The sequence below is a fragment of the Lytechinus variegatus genome, chromosome 2, assembly GCF_018143015.1.
Source record: "Lytechinus variegatus isolate NC3 chromosome 2, Lvar_3.0, whole genome shotgun sequence".
Taxonomy (NCBI): Eukaryota; Metazoa; Echinodermata; class Echinoidea; order Temnopleuroida; family Toxopneustidae; genus Lytechinus; species Lytechinus variegatus.
Window position 1 is genome coordinate 9980525 of NC_054741.1, and position 17202 is coordinate 9997726.

The window sequence follows — 17202 nt, forward strand, 5'->3', positions numbered from 1 at the left end:
ATGCTGCTTGAGTGAAATACACATTTTTGGGGGAAAAATACATTTTTTTTAACACAGAATACAGTATTTCATTCCCAGAGGTTGGCAGGTCTGCTATAGGTGTCTTCCTTGTCCATCATCTTGCCATCTTTCTTTACATAAATTGTCAATTCTTTCATCAACTTTTGAGTACCACTAAAGTGAGACTTTAAAGTCATGCTAATTCTCACATGGTATTAGACTCATATTCTCATTGATGTCTTCATGTCCTCTCGGGCCTGTCGCAATTAAGTTGCAATCAAACGCAACTCTAGAAAATCAAACGCAACTTGACTTTCAACAAATCAGAAGCGAAAATTTGGATTTGTGCTTGATTCTTTTGAGTCGCGTCGTACCTGACCCCACACCAGTGAGATGATTGGGATATACCTCATGCTACTACTAGCAATTTAAGAGCAACTTTAAGTTGGACTTCAAAATTTGTGAAACTGAAATACCATTCCTAGTTTTCTTCATTCGGTTCTCATATTTCATTCCTGTTCTTCTTTGTTCATCCTTTTTTATCTCTATTTTCTCGCTATTATCATCTATCTCTACTTTGCGACCAGTTCCTTCTGTTAGTAAAAGATCATGTACAGTCAACCTTTCCAAATGCTATGATTGCCTTTCTGTACAGAAAATTCCTCATTTTGTCTAATGCCCACCTGATTTATAAAGACTGGCCACTTTGTCTAATGAGATAGCCAAATAGGGTGCTTGAAGAGACTTGCATTAAATCCCGGATCAACTTAGGGACCTAACATCAATCACAAGTATCAGAATTGACATTTTGATTGATGTTCTGACTCCCCTACCTCTAATATTGATCAATTACAATTGAAATTTGTAATCCTTCACCTTGCAACATGTTTAGACCAAAGTAGGTATGGTCCATCTGACAAATCACTAAATTTTTAGTTGGATGGGTTGTCCAGGGGCCCGTCTTACAAAGAGTTACGATTGATCCGATCAACCTCAACTATATGGAAAACCATCAATGTCATTAATTTTTCTCTAGGAAATTGGAACAATTTCCTTTGAAAACAAAGAGAAGCATACTGAATTGTCAAGAATACAGTGAATGTAATAATATACATCATATCTTGAAGAAACAAGTAATTTAGATGTTGATGCTGGCTTTCCATAGTTGTGATTGATTGGATCAATCGTAACTCTTTGTAAGATGGGGCCCTGATGTAAGATTGGACCACTTAGAATGGGTTATAACACCATTCAGGACTAGAGAATTATATCAAGTGGCAATTGCATGTCAAAGGTAAGTCCAAGAAAGTACTTCCGATTATGAAAGGTTGACTGTATATTATTGCTATAGAGCACATTCCTGTGGGTAAATGGGTCACAGCACTTAGCATAGTACTGCACCTGTAGTTTACATTATGGACATTAAATTGTGCTTTTAATTTGATGGCCATAAAACATGTGATTCATATCGTAAGATAACAAAAGAGGAATGAGATCTTCATTAGCTGCACGATATCACTATTTAGGGATTCATTTATCCCAGAAATAGAAAATACATTAGTAAGTTGAAACATTGTGTCCCCATCAATAAATGATCAATTAAATCAACATTCCTTGTTTGCTACTTTTTTTTTTTGTGGGGGGGTATTAAGTGTCAAAACTTGTAAGACCCTTTCCTATGGGCTCTGGTGTGTTGGGGATATGTGGGTACATAGCCTGCTGTAACTGAATTCACTATGAGCTAGTTTATATAAGTGTGGCTATAAGGTAATGTCTTTTCAATTCAAAGTCTTCAATAATTCAATATTACAATCGTATCGTGCAGCCCCAAGATATCCTCTACTGTTACTCAATTGAAACAACATCTGTCAAAATTATAGAATTACAGAATGATTATATACAGTGTAATTATATTGTCTGTATAAAGGTTAATTCAGAGCCTTTATGAATTTCTACAAGGAAATTGCACTTCTCTTTTTCATTGGTTTGCAGTGATTACTAACAACTTAACATGATTATTATGATTACTCCTTTCTCTTTATCTATCTCTGCTTTAATTGAAATGGAGAACGAAAGTGAAGTTATTTGTCTCGAGAAGTCTTTAAAGACGTCCTTATCAATGAACAAAATTTAAAGCTCTCCCACACATGATCGATTTTCATTTTTTTATGTTTTTGCTTCTTTAACAACATGGCGATGCAAGGTTTGAATGCTTTAGTTTCATTCATTGCATGTTGCAAGTTACATTACTGCATTCATTATCCCATCAGAACTCTACACATTCTCTGATATTAATAGGTTTGCCTGTGAAGTTCAAATGGGATGAAATGTAAGAGATAGCAATTATCAGTTTTAATGTTAATGAGCATTGTGGTAAGTTATGCTCATGTAATATTAACTAACAGAACGGACATGACTTTCCATGCCAGCGAAACATTTCATGAAACAAAATGTCAGTGATTTTCACTGACATCTGTTATAAGCTACTGATATCCTTGCATCTGATTGGCCCAGAACAAATTAGTCAGTGAAAATCACTTTTTGCATCATGAAGCATTGCCTGAATCCCTTCACAACTGGCCTGAGGCTGATGAGATCTAGGACTTAACACCAGAATGACCAACAGAGCAAACACCAGATGTAGAACTGTTAAGAGCTGAATGATTCATATAGAATTGTCAGCTGCATCAGCTGTGTTCAACTGTGTTCGGTTTAGTGCTTATTTTTCCAATCTTAATTAGTAGGATGATTCAGATGAAGTATATTTCTTCTACTTATGTCCAGGATTATAGGGGACTAAGCACTACACCCAGAACTACACTTGTAGAATGGCTATTCATGAAGACTGTATGCATCTTTCTTTCTCTCTCACATGCACAGGAGGCTGAATCTCAAGGAATACTTCCTGGACGCATCAAGTGCGCCCTCTACATGATGGAGGAACAAGGCGATGACCTTGCTGACCCGATAGCCTGGATTGATGCAAACTGGACAAATGTTGTCAATGATCTTGCACAAAAGGCTACCCAGGAACTCAAGGAAAATCTTGAAGTGGATGTCGACAAAAGGTATGTATAACACTCTGCAAAAGGCAAGTGAAATAATTTTTTGTTTTCAATATATAATTGATATTAATGTTTTTTCGCTATAAACTAACACAGATAATGATAATATCATTATCTGTGTTGGTTTACAATTTACATAGGCATACTACCAAACTAATCTCATAATAATTCTGTTTTTTTGTCTCGTACACCAGAGGTTAAGGCGAGACTTAGTATTGTCCGTCATTCACAAACCTTATGACACATAACTCCACAACTGTAAGTCACTTTTAAACCAAACTTGGATGGTAGATGGACTTGGGGGACCTGCATGTTATGCTGCCATTGAAGGTCACATGGTAAGGTCAAAGGTCATTTTTAGGTCAACGTTAAAGTTTCTTTGCAAGACCCTCTTATGACACATAACTCTGCAACTGTAAATCACTTTTCAACCAAATTTGGATGGTAGATGTACTTAGGAGACCTGCATGCTATTGTGTTGGGAGGTCACATGGTATAGTCAAAGTTCATTTTGAGGTCAACATTAAAGTTTACATGCAAGACTCTTATGACACCTAACTCCGCAACCGTAGGTCGCTTTTCAACCAAACTTGGAAGGTAGATGGACTTTGCGGACCTGCATGATATGCTGCAGTCGGAGGTCACACTATGACAAGTGCTATTTCATTCCAGTCATTTCACAAAGAAGTTTTGATACAATTCTGTTGCGTGCCCTCACAAATCATGATATTTCTGGTTATTTTCATAAGTGGGCAAGACACAAAATCGCTTTTGCCTTGTTTTAAATAAAATTCTTAAGATTCAGCAGCTGTTATAACTGCATAGGAAGTATCTTGGTAGTCTAGTTTAACAATTTACAAAATCGCACTTCCAGAAAATGTACTCTAAACACTCTCTAATTATGAAAAAAAAAAAATTCAGATTTTATAATTCCATAGCATTTCTTAAAGGTATGGGGTTACACCGTAGAAGTATGGGGCACATATCATGCATTAGCTTATAAGCAAAAGCCGCTTGTTGCTGATGTCAGTATGACCTCAAATTCTCTATATTGGTGTTTGAATCATTTTACTCCTATCTTTATCCGTTCTATCCTAATTCTATCAAAATCATATTTCGTATCCTGTGCTCTTAATGGTAATTTTAACACATGTGTGTGTACATCATGTGAAAAACATTGAATCATATGCATCTTTTGGAGTAAAAACATGAAATCATATGACACTTATGAAGTAAAGAAATTGAATCAGATGCTACTTTGAAGTAAAAAAAGAAGAATAATATGCAGCTTTTGAAGTAAATGTAGAAACATAGAATTATACTATTGCTTTAGAAGTAAAAATGTGGAATTATGTTTGAAATAATGAAATATAATCACTTTAACCCCTATTTGAGTAATTTGTGTCTGAAAATTGATATTCCCTGTAAACTTTTTCCAATCATAGGATAATTGATCTTGTCCAGTTGAGTGTGGAGTCAGCAGAGAAGTGCCTTGAGGATTGCTCCGGAAACATACAGGAAGCTGTCAAAGACTGCACTCAGACGATACAGGAAAGGGTAAGTCTTAACATTGATGATTCAAGGATACCATTAGTTTCATCACAGCATTATATTGACACAAAGACAATGGCCAATATAAAAGACTTTGTAGAGTTAGCTTTCATGGGGATTTGGACACCTGAGGAGCTTTTCATAAAACAAATGGTCAGTGATTTTCACTGATTATATGTTATAAGCTACTGAAATCCTTGCATCTGATTGGCTCATAGGAAATGTTTGAATTAAAATCTCTGTCAAGTGTTTCACAAAACTCTCCCCTGGTGACAGATGTGTACGTCATCCATAGCTGAATCTCTATATATGACAATTGATGTTTTATGCTATATTCCTCCCCATCTCTGATATCACTATCACTCGGCGAGTAATGCCTGATGCAGTCAAAGGAATGTGTGTGATTTGATTTGATGTGATAATTCAGTGAATGGTTGGCTGAGCCCCAAAGATACAACTTTTAAAGAGAGGGTTTTTTTTTCATCTTTACTCCAAATGAAAGCTCAAGACTGATTGACTATAAAGTGTAATACGTTCAATTTCTAACTTTTAAAGCCATTCTGTATTAATTGTCGGTGTTTTGTTATGCATAACTATAGATGAAACACAAATGAATAATACCGGGGCTGCAACTTTAAACAATGAAAAATTGATCACATCTGGGTCCTGTTTTATGAAGACTCATTATAAAAGCAAATGCCCAAATTTTCTAACAAATTTAAAATTAGCCAATCAGATGGAAGGATTTCAGTAGCTTTTAATTTTCAATTCAAATTTGTGACAAAGTTTATGAAACAGGCTTCTGAATGAGGTATGGTTCTGTTGTAGCTTCACTCTACTGTACGATTGTGCAAACTATTAATTCAGGAAGTTTGGTATCAAATCCAGGAAATTTAGTCAAGTTTTAGATAGATAGATGTATTTGTTATCTCTAGATTGAAAATCTTCCTGTATAGCTCCAAACTGAGCACAGTTGGAGCATTTCCTCGATGGTTTGTGTGATGTTGAAATATTCCCCAGCAAAGTTTGGCCAGATGACAGGAAGTGTATGTTATGACTATACCCTGTATAAAGTTTAACCTCTGATAAACTATAAAGTTTGAGGTTCTGTGGCATAGACTGAGGCTTCCATTGGTGCTTGTACATGAAGAACAGGCATTCGAGTACCAACTCATGATGATCAGAGTTGATTTAAAACAATACAGAGCAGGGTTTTTGGTCAATATCATGATAAGCTTTTTGTAAACAATATTTTGGTCATATTGTGTTACCATGATAGTATATCAACATAATCATATCGAATATTCAATATTTTTTCAATATCAAATTGATTTTTTTTAATATCAAAATATCAACCAGCACTAGTGTTTGATAAAAACCACTAGTGATATAAAATCCATATTTACTTTTAGGAAATTCTTGCAAGAATTGATTACCAACATTACCGACTTTACAGTTATTTTATACGTAACATTGCAGTAATCATGATACATAGCTCATGTGACATGTTGTGTTAATGCTAAGTTACATATTTACAATCGAACAAACAATGAAGAGTAGATAAGAGGACAACAGATATGAACTTTAGTACTAAATCAGGAGGTTGATGACTTGTGATATATTGATAGCTTGAGTTACAGTATATCCCCTTGTTATCATCCTCACATAGTTCCTTAAAGATTTGTAACTAGGATAGGAATAGGATTTTCTTTGCATATACTATGTTTACATGTGGTTGGTATCATTATCATAACTCTTTATTAAATAAGAAGTTTGTTCAGGATGTGGCTTATACCGAATCTTGAAACATTGATCTTTGATTGCCACAGCGAAGCACGTAACCTTGTACCCTTGCCAGAACACAGATATCATGAAATTTCATGTTGCGTAATACAGAGCCATGTCACATAATGGAACTGAAGAATTCGAAAATTACATGTAATGTTATCCTTCCTTTTAGACTTGTACCATAATTTTTTTTAGACCCAAACTTTCCCCCTTAATTTCAAGCAATTATGATTTGATTTGATATCACATTATTGGGATCATAATAAAGGAAAGAAGTGTACAAAGCTCATACATACATATACAAGACATAATAAAGATTCAGATAAGTCCAGGTCATGCCTCATTACTGTCTATGAAGGGCAGTACTTAGTATAAATGTACAGTATCAATAGAAATAACAGTTACATATCGTATATCTTAAGAATGATAGCTGATAGATGAAAGTTTTTCAAGATGTTTTTCAAAATTTTGGATAAAATACTAATATGACGACAAAACCTATACAGAAAAGGATGAGCACAGATAAAAGTTATACGTATCCTTGTTAGCAGAGAAAAAGTGCAAAATTGGCAAAGGATTTAGGCATCCATTTCCTCTCTACACAAAAAAATGATAATGATAATGACAATGATTCTAATTCTGAACCGTTATCTTTGTGCACTTCCATAGATCCTAGAAATCCAAGAAGTTGGTTGCTACTCCGTGGATGACATTGTTGCCATTTTGAAGCAGGCCGATGTTCGGGGTGATCCTGAGAAGGCCCTTGATGCCCTCCAGGCCAAGGCAATGGCTGAGTATGCAGACAGGGTCTGGAAGCCAATGCATGGAGATGACAATGAATACTTCCAACAGGCCATCAAAAATGACGATGTGAGCTCAACCTCTGGGTGGTGTTTCACAAGATTTAAGTGTGACCTGAAATCCCAGTTGTGCGTGGTATAGACTGCAGCACCGCATTGGTCAAATCACAAAGAGGATGGGCACTACTGCATATTAAACAATAAGATTGTGTGTTACATCTAAGTCACACTTATCTATTTGCAAAACACCCCCTTGTCCTAAGTTTTAAAGCATCTTACACTGCATTGAATATTCTGGATGATTTATGCTATTTTCATGTTGATTTTGGATGCCATATTGTATACTATACTGAACAGTGTGGCTCCTGTACAAAGCATACTTGGATTACAAATAAGAAAGGTTAACCCATTGCATACTGGATCTGGCTTGTTTCTGTACAATGCGTAGGGGAGTTCCATAATTCAGTATTCAACCGGTTAAGACATTGCCTCCTGGAATCGGGTTGTCACTGTACAAAGCCAATGGGAATTACTGAATATATTAGTCATCTGGTTAAGAGACTATTTTGGCATCTGGAATCCCTCTTCGCATCTTTTCCGGTCTAAGTCTCCCATTCCAGCATAAGAATTCTTGTCGCCAAAAGGGACTTTGACTTTTTCAAAGTAACTTGTTCTGTTATAAACCTGGAACTGTCAGTAATTTTGAAATTATTACTCTTTTATTTAGTCAGGAAGTTGTCTTTCAATAGTTACCTTATTGACATTTGATGCGATCATTGAAAGACTATCTGACAAAGTATTTATGCTGTAGTGTCCTATATGTTTGCTTGGTAAGTTGTTTAAAGTTATTAATCATCATCGTTACCTCCATTGTACCTGTTGACAGCGCTCTATCAGGATGTTGATGGTTGAATATAACATGCGCAGCTGGGGCCGCGCCCAGACCGCGGCTAAGCTGATCATACGCAAAGAGTTTTCAGTGGACGACGTGGTGACAGCTGCAGAGGAATGCGGAGATATTCGACGTTCAGAAGAGTTCTTGAAGCAGCAATGTTCTGTTTGCTTTGATGATTTACCAAGAAACAAGGTCAGAATTTCTAATATTTGGGGTTTTATGTCAAGAACACTTTAGTTTGTGTCTGAGTATTAGGGAAGGGAGCAAATTGTTAATAATTAAATTACAAAAAAAAGTCATTTCTCATGCTGTTTCCCATGACCTCCATTCTATTTGTCTTCCTCCTATTGTAATATCAATTTCACGGTCTCCCTCCTTTTTTCCTTTTGCTCGTCACTCATTATTTCTTAGCTTCCTAATTCTTATTACCCCTTCTCATGAACTTCTACCCCATCTTATCTTCTCAATATACTCTCTCGTATGATTTAAACTTCAAGTGACCTGCATAAGACGCTGCCCTGCCCCTCTCCCCTTCTTTGTGTGTCTCTTTCTCAGTCTCTGTCTGTCTCACTTTATTTGTCTTGCTCTGTCTATCACCCTTCCTCCCCGTGCCTATCCCATATTCCCGTTTTCCTGTTACTTTTTATCCCATGACTCTGTTTATTCTTCATCTCTCTTGGGTCTCGGAAAACTCGACCAGTTAACATTTTGTACTTAGAAGAGATGTCATTTAGGAACGGTGTCCTGAAGGTAGACTTTCCCTTCTCTCCCCCTTTGCCTATACTCTGTTTCTCCTATTTTGTATGAAGTCAATTCAGGAACTTTCTCTATAATCGTCTTTAGGGGCTTTCCCTAAGAACAATTTCAGGGGTTTTACCACCCATTGTAATTTTGCAAATGCTAATTATTTTTTTTCAGCTGATATCCTTGATCAATTGCCAGTGCATGATGTGTCGGGATTGTGTCATCCAACATTTTGAGATCATTGCCAAGGACCAGAGTATCATGAAAGGAAAATGTCCGACATGTGACCAACCTGACCTAGATGATCCTGCGGTGGCAGCAAATTATTTTTCATTCCTGGATATACTTGTGAGCATATTTTCAGGAATATATACATTCTTTTATAATCATTTAGTTATTTGAATACCTTTAATGCTGACAAGTCAAATAGCTTTTTTTGTGTGTTTCGTATCATATTTAGCCACCCTTGATAAGACTACTGATACAAACCATTCTTTATCTTCTACTGTACCTTGGTGAGCACAAGTCAATTGGCGGTGTTCCCATAAAAATTAATCTGACTTTAGTTTACTCTTTTATTGACTGCTATTTTTTTCACCCTCGTTCAGTATTCATGATATAAAGATAATCCACAAATGACGCTCTCCAAAAACGTGTGGACTAAGCTGGTTTTATATCCAGTATATTATAAAAATGCTACCCAGATAATTGACATATAGAAATGAAAAAAAAAAAATGATTGTGTATTCCACATACTCAGAATATTGCTTTATGATTGATTAAAACTTTGTGGAACTGTTTTTCATGATATGATTAGATATAACTTGCATGTGTCAGTCCCTGAAGAACATGAGTTTGATGCACTGTATAAGGCTAGTATTTTGAGTGAAAGTTTGTTGCACTGTGTATTATCAACTGCACCATGTACGATCCCTATTTGCTACTAATTGTATATTTTCAGCTACGGGAGATGCTGACTGCTGAAGTGTTTGAGCTGTTCCAGAGGAAGCTACGGGACTGGAACCTGATGCAGGATAAAAATTTCTGCTGGTGTGCTCATGTGAGTCATATCTCTACTCTGTATTTTTTCTTATTTTTAAAATCGGTGATAAAGTACAGTTGCGACCATGTGGTTGTCAAGCAATTAGGGATAGTGTCATGAGCGTAAAAAGCTAGTAAAGCAACTGAAATTTGATTTGTTGTGAAATACTGACCGATCACCCCTTTATTTTAGAAAGAGTGTGCTAACTGCTAATATGTGTACAGAGCAATATTATTCTTTTGAAGGGCAGCTGTCAGAACAAACTACTTGTATTTCTCTGTTATCAATATGATATTGATTCTTGTCCTTTAACATTCTGGTTTCATCAAGATGCAACGTCCACTGTGTAACAGACTGTTTACTTCCATCAGCATCAATATATGTTCGTCATCAGAATCACACAAAATATTTGTAACTCTGTGAATTCACTGTATCTCTCTTGCAGTGCAATTCTGGCTTTATCAACGGAGCACCAGACAGGCGCAAGATGCGATGCCCGGAATGCAACAAACTGACCTGTTTCGTCTGCAGGAAGCAATGGATGGAACAGCATGAGGGAATCAGTTGTGAGGCCTTCCAGCAATGGAAGGAGAACAACGACCCTGATCTACAAGCACAGGGTCTGGCTGCTCATCTTAATGAAAACGGCATTGGTAAGTTCAGATTTGTCTCTGTTCAGTGGTATTGTTCCCTTAACAGGTTTTATGTTTTTGTAATGCACCAATAATGTCAGTGGCCAGAGTCAAAACTATGGTTATTATATCCAAACATCTTTGGATGCTCATGGAGCTGTTAGTATACAAATTTGCACATCAGTGTGGATATTAGTAAGAATTACTTGGTAAAAGGTACTGGTGAAACAGTTCTTACATGCCCAAGGCATCCACAAGGGAGGATGTTTTGACTGTTTCGGAGGCACACCATGTATGAGTAATTATTCTTATGGTGATGCAAAATGAAGTGTATTATACATGTATATTTTTTTCAAAATAGTGATATTGATCCTATATTGTGATGAACCATCCTCATCCCAAACAAGGAACAAAGTCATAATAATTCATATATGACTTCATCCCTGGTCATCAGTTTATTTACACATTCTGCAAAATAAATTTCCTGGCCACTTGAGCCCGTGCAAAAATATCACTATTACAAGGATCCACTTATGACTCCTAATAATATGATCTGCAATTTATACAAGAATGATCAGTCATTGTTTCTGCTGTTGCATTCAGTGTTGATAGTGACAGTACTATATATTGTATATTCGTTCATCTTTGTCTGTTCAGAGTGCCCTCGTTGTAAGATGAGGTATGAGCTGGCCAAGGGAGGATGTATGCATTTTAAATGTCCACAATGTACATTTGAATTCTGCTGTGGATGCAATCAACCAATCAAAAGAGGAGAAGTAAGTTCAAATGATGCGCATGTATTGTGAAAGAACACAATTGTTCTGCAGTCGAGTGTTGTTTTTTGTGTTGATAGTTTTGACTTTGAAAATCTGTTTTCATTAGTTGTAAAAAATGTGTTCTTCTGCTCCAAATTAGCAAGATATCATTTATGTGACTTGTAATATCTTTATTTTTTTTGTACCATGTTAAGCTACATTCTGAAAAGAACTGAAAATGTTCTATGTTCAGAATTCTTCTAAATATCTACGATCGATAGCTTTGATACTTCACTTGATTTATGACTATTTTTAGTATGCATGTGCTACATAAAGGTGTATTGTACTGTGCAATATGGTCACTATACTTGAAGATAAGGGTGAATGAGCATGACTCACACTATAAGATTTAGGCCACTAGGTCTTTTCATCTAGAGAAATTTCTTTAGAATAATTTCAGATGTGGAATATATAGCAAATAATCACCTCTAGGTTCCAGGCAATTAGAAAAACTATTTCTTTCTTGTAAACTATCCTTCTCAGTTTCTCTTTGGAAAGAAAAAGAAAATGAGAGATATTTTTATCTTTATCCACGTCATTTTGAACATGGTGGTTTTCCCTAGACTTTCACCTTTGGAAATGCTTTGCTTGCTATTGATCATCTGTATGAGTGGAACTATGCATATTAATGGTACTTTTGACCTATTTTTTTTCAGGCTTGTGCCAAGTTTGCTTCCTGTCTCAACAAGGGTCTCCATGCTCACCATCCAAGAGACTGTCTGTTCTATCTCCGGGATGAGGAAATCGCTTATCTCCAAAATATTCTTGAAGTGAGTGTCATTCCTCCCCCATTTCCCTCTCCCATCCAAAGAAAATGGCAGTCAAGTAGTTCAGTTTTTGTTGTAGAGTAGTGGTGGTAGTTTCAGCAGCAGCAGGTGGTAGTTTTGGTAGTAGTAGTAGTAGCAGTAGTAATCAAATTAGTAGAAGTAGTAGTACTAGTAGTAGAAGTAGTAGTAGTAGTAGAAGTAGTAGTAGTAGTAGTAGTAGTAGTAGTAGTAGTAGTAGTAGTAGTAGAAGTAGTAGTAGTAGTAGTAGTAGTAGTAGTAGTAGTAGTAGTAGTAGTAGTAGTAGTAGTAGTAGTAGTAGTAGTAGTAGTAGTAGTAGTAGTAGTAGTAGTAGTAGTAGTAGTAGTAGTAGTAGTAGTAGTAGTAGTAGTAGTAGTAGTAGTAGTAGTAGTAGTAGTAGTAGTAGTAGTAGTAGTAGTAGTAGTAGTAGTAGTAGTAGTAGTAGTAGTAGTAGTAGTAGTAGTAGTAGTAGTAGTAGTAGTAGTAGTAGTAGTAGTAGTAGTAGTAGTAGTAGTAGTAGTAGTAGTAGTAGTAGTAGTAGTAGTAGTAGTAGTAGTAGTAGTAGTAGTAGTAGTAGTAGGCAGTAGGCAGTAGTAGCAGTAGTAGTAGTAGTAGTAGTAGCAGTAGTAGTTGTTAGTAGCAGCAGCAGCAGTAGAAGTAGTAGAAGTAGTAGAAGTAGTGGTGGTGGTGGTAGAAGAAGACAAGTAGTAGTACTAGTAATTCACATGGGCACAGAGATGGTTATATTCAGATATTTTGAATGTTAATAATTTTGAGAAGGATCCATGCAATTTATTGAGATGGCTGATATATTTTCTTAGGATGAAGGAGTGGAGTTCAACAAGGAGCCCCCACAAGGAGCTGACGAGAACGAGGAGGGGAAATGTGGAGTCCAGGAGCAGAAGGAAGGACCTAATGGCCTAGAAGATAATAAGTGCGGGAGGAATGTCACACCCGGGAATGCTGGTCTCTGCAGGTTGGTCAAATTCTTCCTTTTCTCCACTGTTATATCAAAGAATTGAAAGGGAAATTGTCTTCCTCCATTTAGTTATTCAAAACTTAAGAGATTAATTACAGATGAGAAATAAATTGTGTAATTAAAAGAAACAAGTAAAGAATTGTTTTACCATTGAAGAAGAAAAGAAAGTTATATATTTCTGAAGTAAGTCTTGTCTCAACCCCCCCCCCCCCCAATTTGAAATGTGATACAGTAGTAGCTTTATTTTTACTGCATATTTGATGAGGCTGTAGAAATTCTTACTATTCTGAAATTTACATAACACTTTTACAGATCTATTTTCAGATTCATATATATTTAGTGGTTTTCTCAGGACATTTGTATTTTAGGCATTTCATCATAACATACCAACAATATGCAATATACAGTATGAAATTTGCCGTAACATGGCAAACTAAAATGCATAGTAGCCTCTTACCATCATGGTATAAACATAAATAAACTATAAATATTGACAAGATAAGAGGGTTTCAGATTAATTTTTTCGATAGTAATAGCGTTGTACCTGACATATGTTAGATTTTTCTTTTTTGGTCGTGATAACGGTACAATGCAATGGACATGATAAAATAAATATATGACCATTGAAGTAGGAAGATGCATTTTAGCAACCATTTTATTGCTTTGAATTTATTTACGGATCTGTAGAAATCATTCGTTCTCATTACTGTTTTATTTTTTACATTTTAAACTTGTTCAATTTGAAATGCCATGTAATGAAATAGTTTGACTCGCTCATATCCACATTGCCTGCATTGTGATTATCATGTTTTTTTATGAGAAAAGATGTAACTCATAGATTTCATGAATTTGTAAGCTTTCAGTGTTAGATGCTTGTTTGCTTTTTATCTACATATTCAATTGAATTTGATGTTTGGGTCACCTATAAAAATCAAGCTAGGATAAGACTGGAAGAAGAACAAGCATAATGTTTCATCAAAAACAGGTTTAAAGAAGGAAGTCATAGGATTTTAATGTTTTTGTTATCAGAACACATTCTTCAAATTGGCATTATCTGTAAAATATATATTTTTGTTCCTATTATGAAATGATTTTTCATTTGTCTCTTCAAGGATTCACTACATTGAGTACCTGGTTGGATTGATCAATGGCAAAAACATTGATCCTGCCAAGAATTTCCCAATTGCACAGCTAGAGGCCATTTTGAACCGTGAAGAGAAAGCAGTTCCAATTAGGCGGCCAGGGGAAGCAGATCCTGATTATAGGAGGCGTCTCTTTCAGGTATGTGTTATGAGATTTTAGATGTCATTTCTCTACATGTAGATCTACAAAATAATGTTAGATTTGTTTTCTAGGCATGGGTATGTATGTATTTCAAGTTTAAAATCCATTTTGTTATAGGCTGAAAGCCATATACGAAGGACATTGTAATATTTATGATAAATGCATTATCTTTAACTACCCCCGTAGAAAAACAAACACCCCCCCATGCCTCAGAAAACACTCTTAGCCATCAATAATTATTTAAAGCAGGAGTTAGTGCAGAAAGTTTGCAATTGCAAAGCTATATCTAGACAGACATAAAAACTTTTATCTAGTGAGCTTTCTAGTGAGTATTTTGTATTGAGTGATTTCATCTTGAAAAAAAACACATTGCATTTGATTTTTCATCTTTAATAAAGAAACGCTCCATAAAAGCGATTTCCTTGTGAATGAAAAAAGTAAAATATTCCTATACACATTGCTGCACTAAGTCCAGGTAGGGTACCGGTAAATGGGTACAGGCAGTAGGTAGGATTTCCTCAATAAGATGTGAGGGCCGGAATCAGTTGCCTGGCCTAGCATTTGTAACACAGGACAGGAGTACATCGAGCACCAAACAAATTGGATATATTTGCAATATGGAAGAGCTGTGGTGAAGTGGTTCTGACTCTCGCCTTGTAAACAGAGGGTCATGTGTTCGAATCCTAACACGGTGTAGCGTCCTCTGGCAAGGCTTTAATCCACACTTTGCCACTCTTGACCCAGGTGCTAAATGGGTACTTGGTAGGATGCAAAAGATATTGTATGTTTGAATTTGCCAGCGCCATAATGAGGCTTCGATGAATGCAAGGAATGCTCCCCAGGGAGTGGAAATTGTGCACTTTGTGTGCGGGATTGAATTTAATCCAATGACCAGGGTAATTATATGCTGTAAAGCGCTTTGAGCCGTTCTGGGAAAAGCGCTATATAAAAAATTGGCTAATATGAATTGTTTTTATTTTTTATTTTTTCTTAAGGAGGTGCAAACTAAACTTCCTTTGAAAAAATTATCCAGAGACAGAGCAAGATGAAGGAAAGGAAAACAACATTCTGCAGTGAAGAAAGAGAGAAGCACAAGAAGGGAAAAGAAAAATGGAAGCAAAGATGAAGAAAATAGGTGATCTTGGAAGTGGAATGCAACTTTCATTACACTTTCAAGATGGCAGGGAGGAGAGAGGAATAGTGGAAGAGCCCATGACATTCCTGTTGGATTGCTCTAGGAATGCATGGAGTGCATGCACTCTGCATGCAAAGATGAAGCTGGAGGAAGGATTCATGGACGATTGTTGGTGAGTTTCAGTGATGCTGAGGAGATGGGGAAGAGCTTGGGGACAATCGGAGGCAGCTGGGGAGTGGTGGTAGGGGTGATGAAGGCTCGGACTAGAGGGAACAGAGGAGGTTCGTGGGAAGAAGATGGAGTGGTCTAGAAGCTGTGGAAGTGATGGGGATCAGCGGGCTTACATGTATAGGGAAGGAAGGGAAGATTATTAATCGTCAGAAGATGCTAGATCATCACTGGAGAAAAATGGATGAAAGTACGGGGTTAGGGAGAGCATGAAAGATATTTTTGGAAAAGAGGAGAGTTCCAGAAGGTGCCGGATTGAGCAGAATTGAGGATTGTGATGTTCAAGGGATGCACTAGAAAGATGAATAACTTTAGAGAAGCTAGAGGAGAAAAATATCATAAGGAACAAAGTCCCCAGATTCCTGACATACTGAATATAACATTTTCATGGAATTTCTAGCCAAGCACAGAATTCAAGGAATTCCATGGAAACACAATTTTTCATACCAAAAATTTAATTTTAGAAAATGCAGTGAAAATCAAAGCAAAATCCAATGCAACAAAAAACTATGTATCAGTGTAAAATCTACCAATGAAATCTACATATCTAATGGGTTGTTAGACTTTGTTCACAAAGCTTTATCTGCATACTGCTGTGCTTGTTTGTATAGGCCTATGATAGAAAATTAACATTATGCTGAGATTTCACTTTCTAGGCCTACAATTACATTATCACATGTTTTGTGAAGGGCACAGAGGTTGCATTTTAGAACACAGAAATTTGGGGACTTTATGCTAATGGTCTGAGGTGGATATGGAGAATGGGAATGATTCCAACATAATGGGACTGGAAAAATGGGGTCATTCAAGGCGGATCTGAGAATGACACTAACAAGGATAATGAGAAAAAGAAAATCATGCTAGACAGACGGTCTTTGATGACTGCCAGTCCAGTGATCTCTACTTTCAGAGGGTAGAAGAAAGTACATGTAGTTGTATAAGATAATCATCTCAATTTCCACAATTTAATTTGAAAATGTACAGAGTTTTATCTTTGATTATCACAAAAAAATATATGTGAAGTATAATATCATCATTTGAGATTTATATTTTATCTCAATTTAACAACAGAAAGTGGCTATAAACCACTTTTAACAGGACTGATAGCTATTCTTTATAATACTATAATATATCATTAATATTGTAAAGATGTGCTCATCTTACCATAAACTCATTCAACAGAAACATCTTAAATCAGAGTCAGGAATTTGAATCAGTAAAAACAAGGTGTGATAAATTAATAATTGTTTTTTTAATGAAATTCATCAGAGGAACTAAAGAAACAATTATAAAAGCGATTTGTATGATGACAATCATCACTTCATTTTATCAGTTTCTCTAGCAAGCTTTCATGGTTTTTGTGCTATAGAAAATTAAAATATGTGTCTTTATAAATATGAAATGAAATAGATCAACAAAAAAAAACTGTTAAGACACTGTATTCTGTAATCAGAACAAA

General features: G+C 36.0%; 1 protein-coding gene across 1 annotated transcript in view; it reads left to right on the forward strand.

Annotated features, from left to right (window-relative positions):
* LOC121407276 overlaps positions 1–16547 on the forward strand; it is a 49700-nt gene extending 33153 nt beyond the window's left edge. Inside the window, exons 12-23 of the mRNA XM_041598255.1 lie at positions 2881–3068; positions 4511–4622; positions 7074–7274; positions 8091–8291; positions 9018–9191; positions 9805–9903; positions 10331–10538; positions 11175–11293; positions 11989–12102; positions 12939–13093; positions 14209–14377; positions 15376–16547. Coding sequence (XP_041454189.1) covers positions 2881–3068; positions 4511–4622; positions 7074–7274; positions 8091–8291; positions 9018–9191; positions 9805–9903; positions 10331–10538; positions 11175–11293; positions 11989–12102; positions 12939–13093; positions 14209–14377; positions 15376–15429 — 1794 coding nt within the window. The 3' untranslated portion in view covers positions 15430–16547. The remainder of the gene's footprint in view (positions 1–2880; positions 3069–4510; positions 4623–7073; positions 7275–8090; positions 8292–9017; positions 9192–9804; positions 9904–10330; positions 10539–11174; positions 11294–11988; positions 12103–12938; positions 13094–14208; positions 14378–15375) is intronic.
* The last annotated feature ends 655 nt before the right edge of the window (positions 16548–17202 follow it).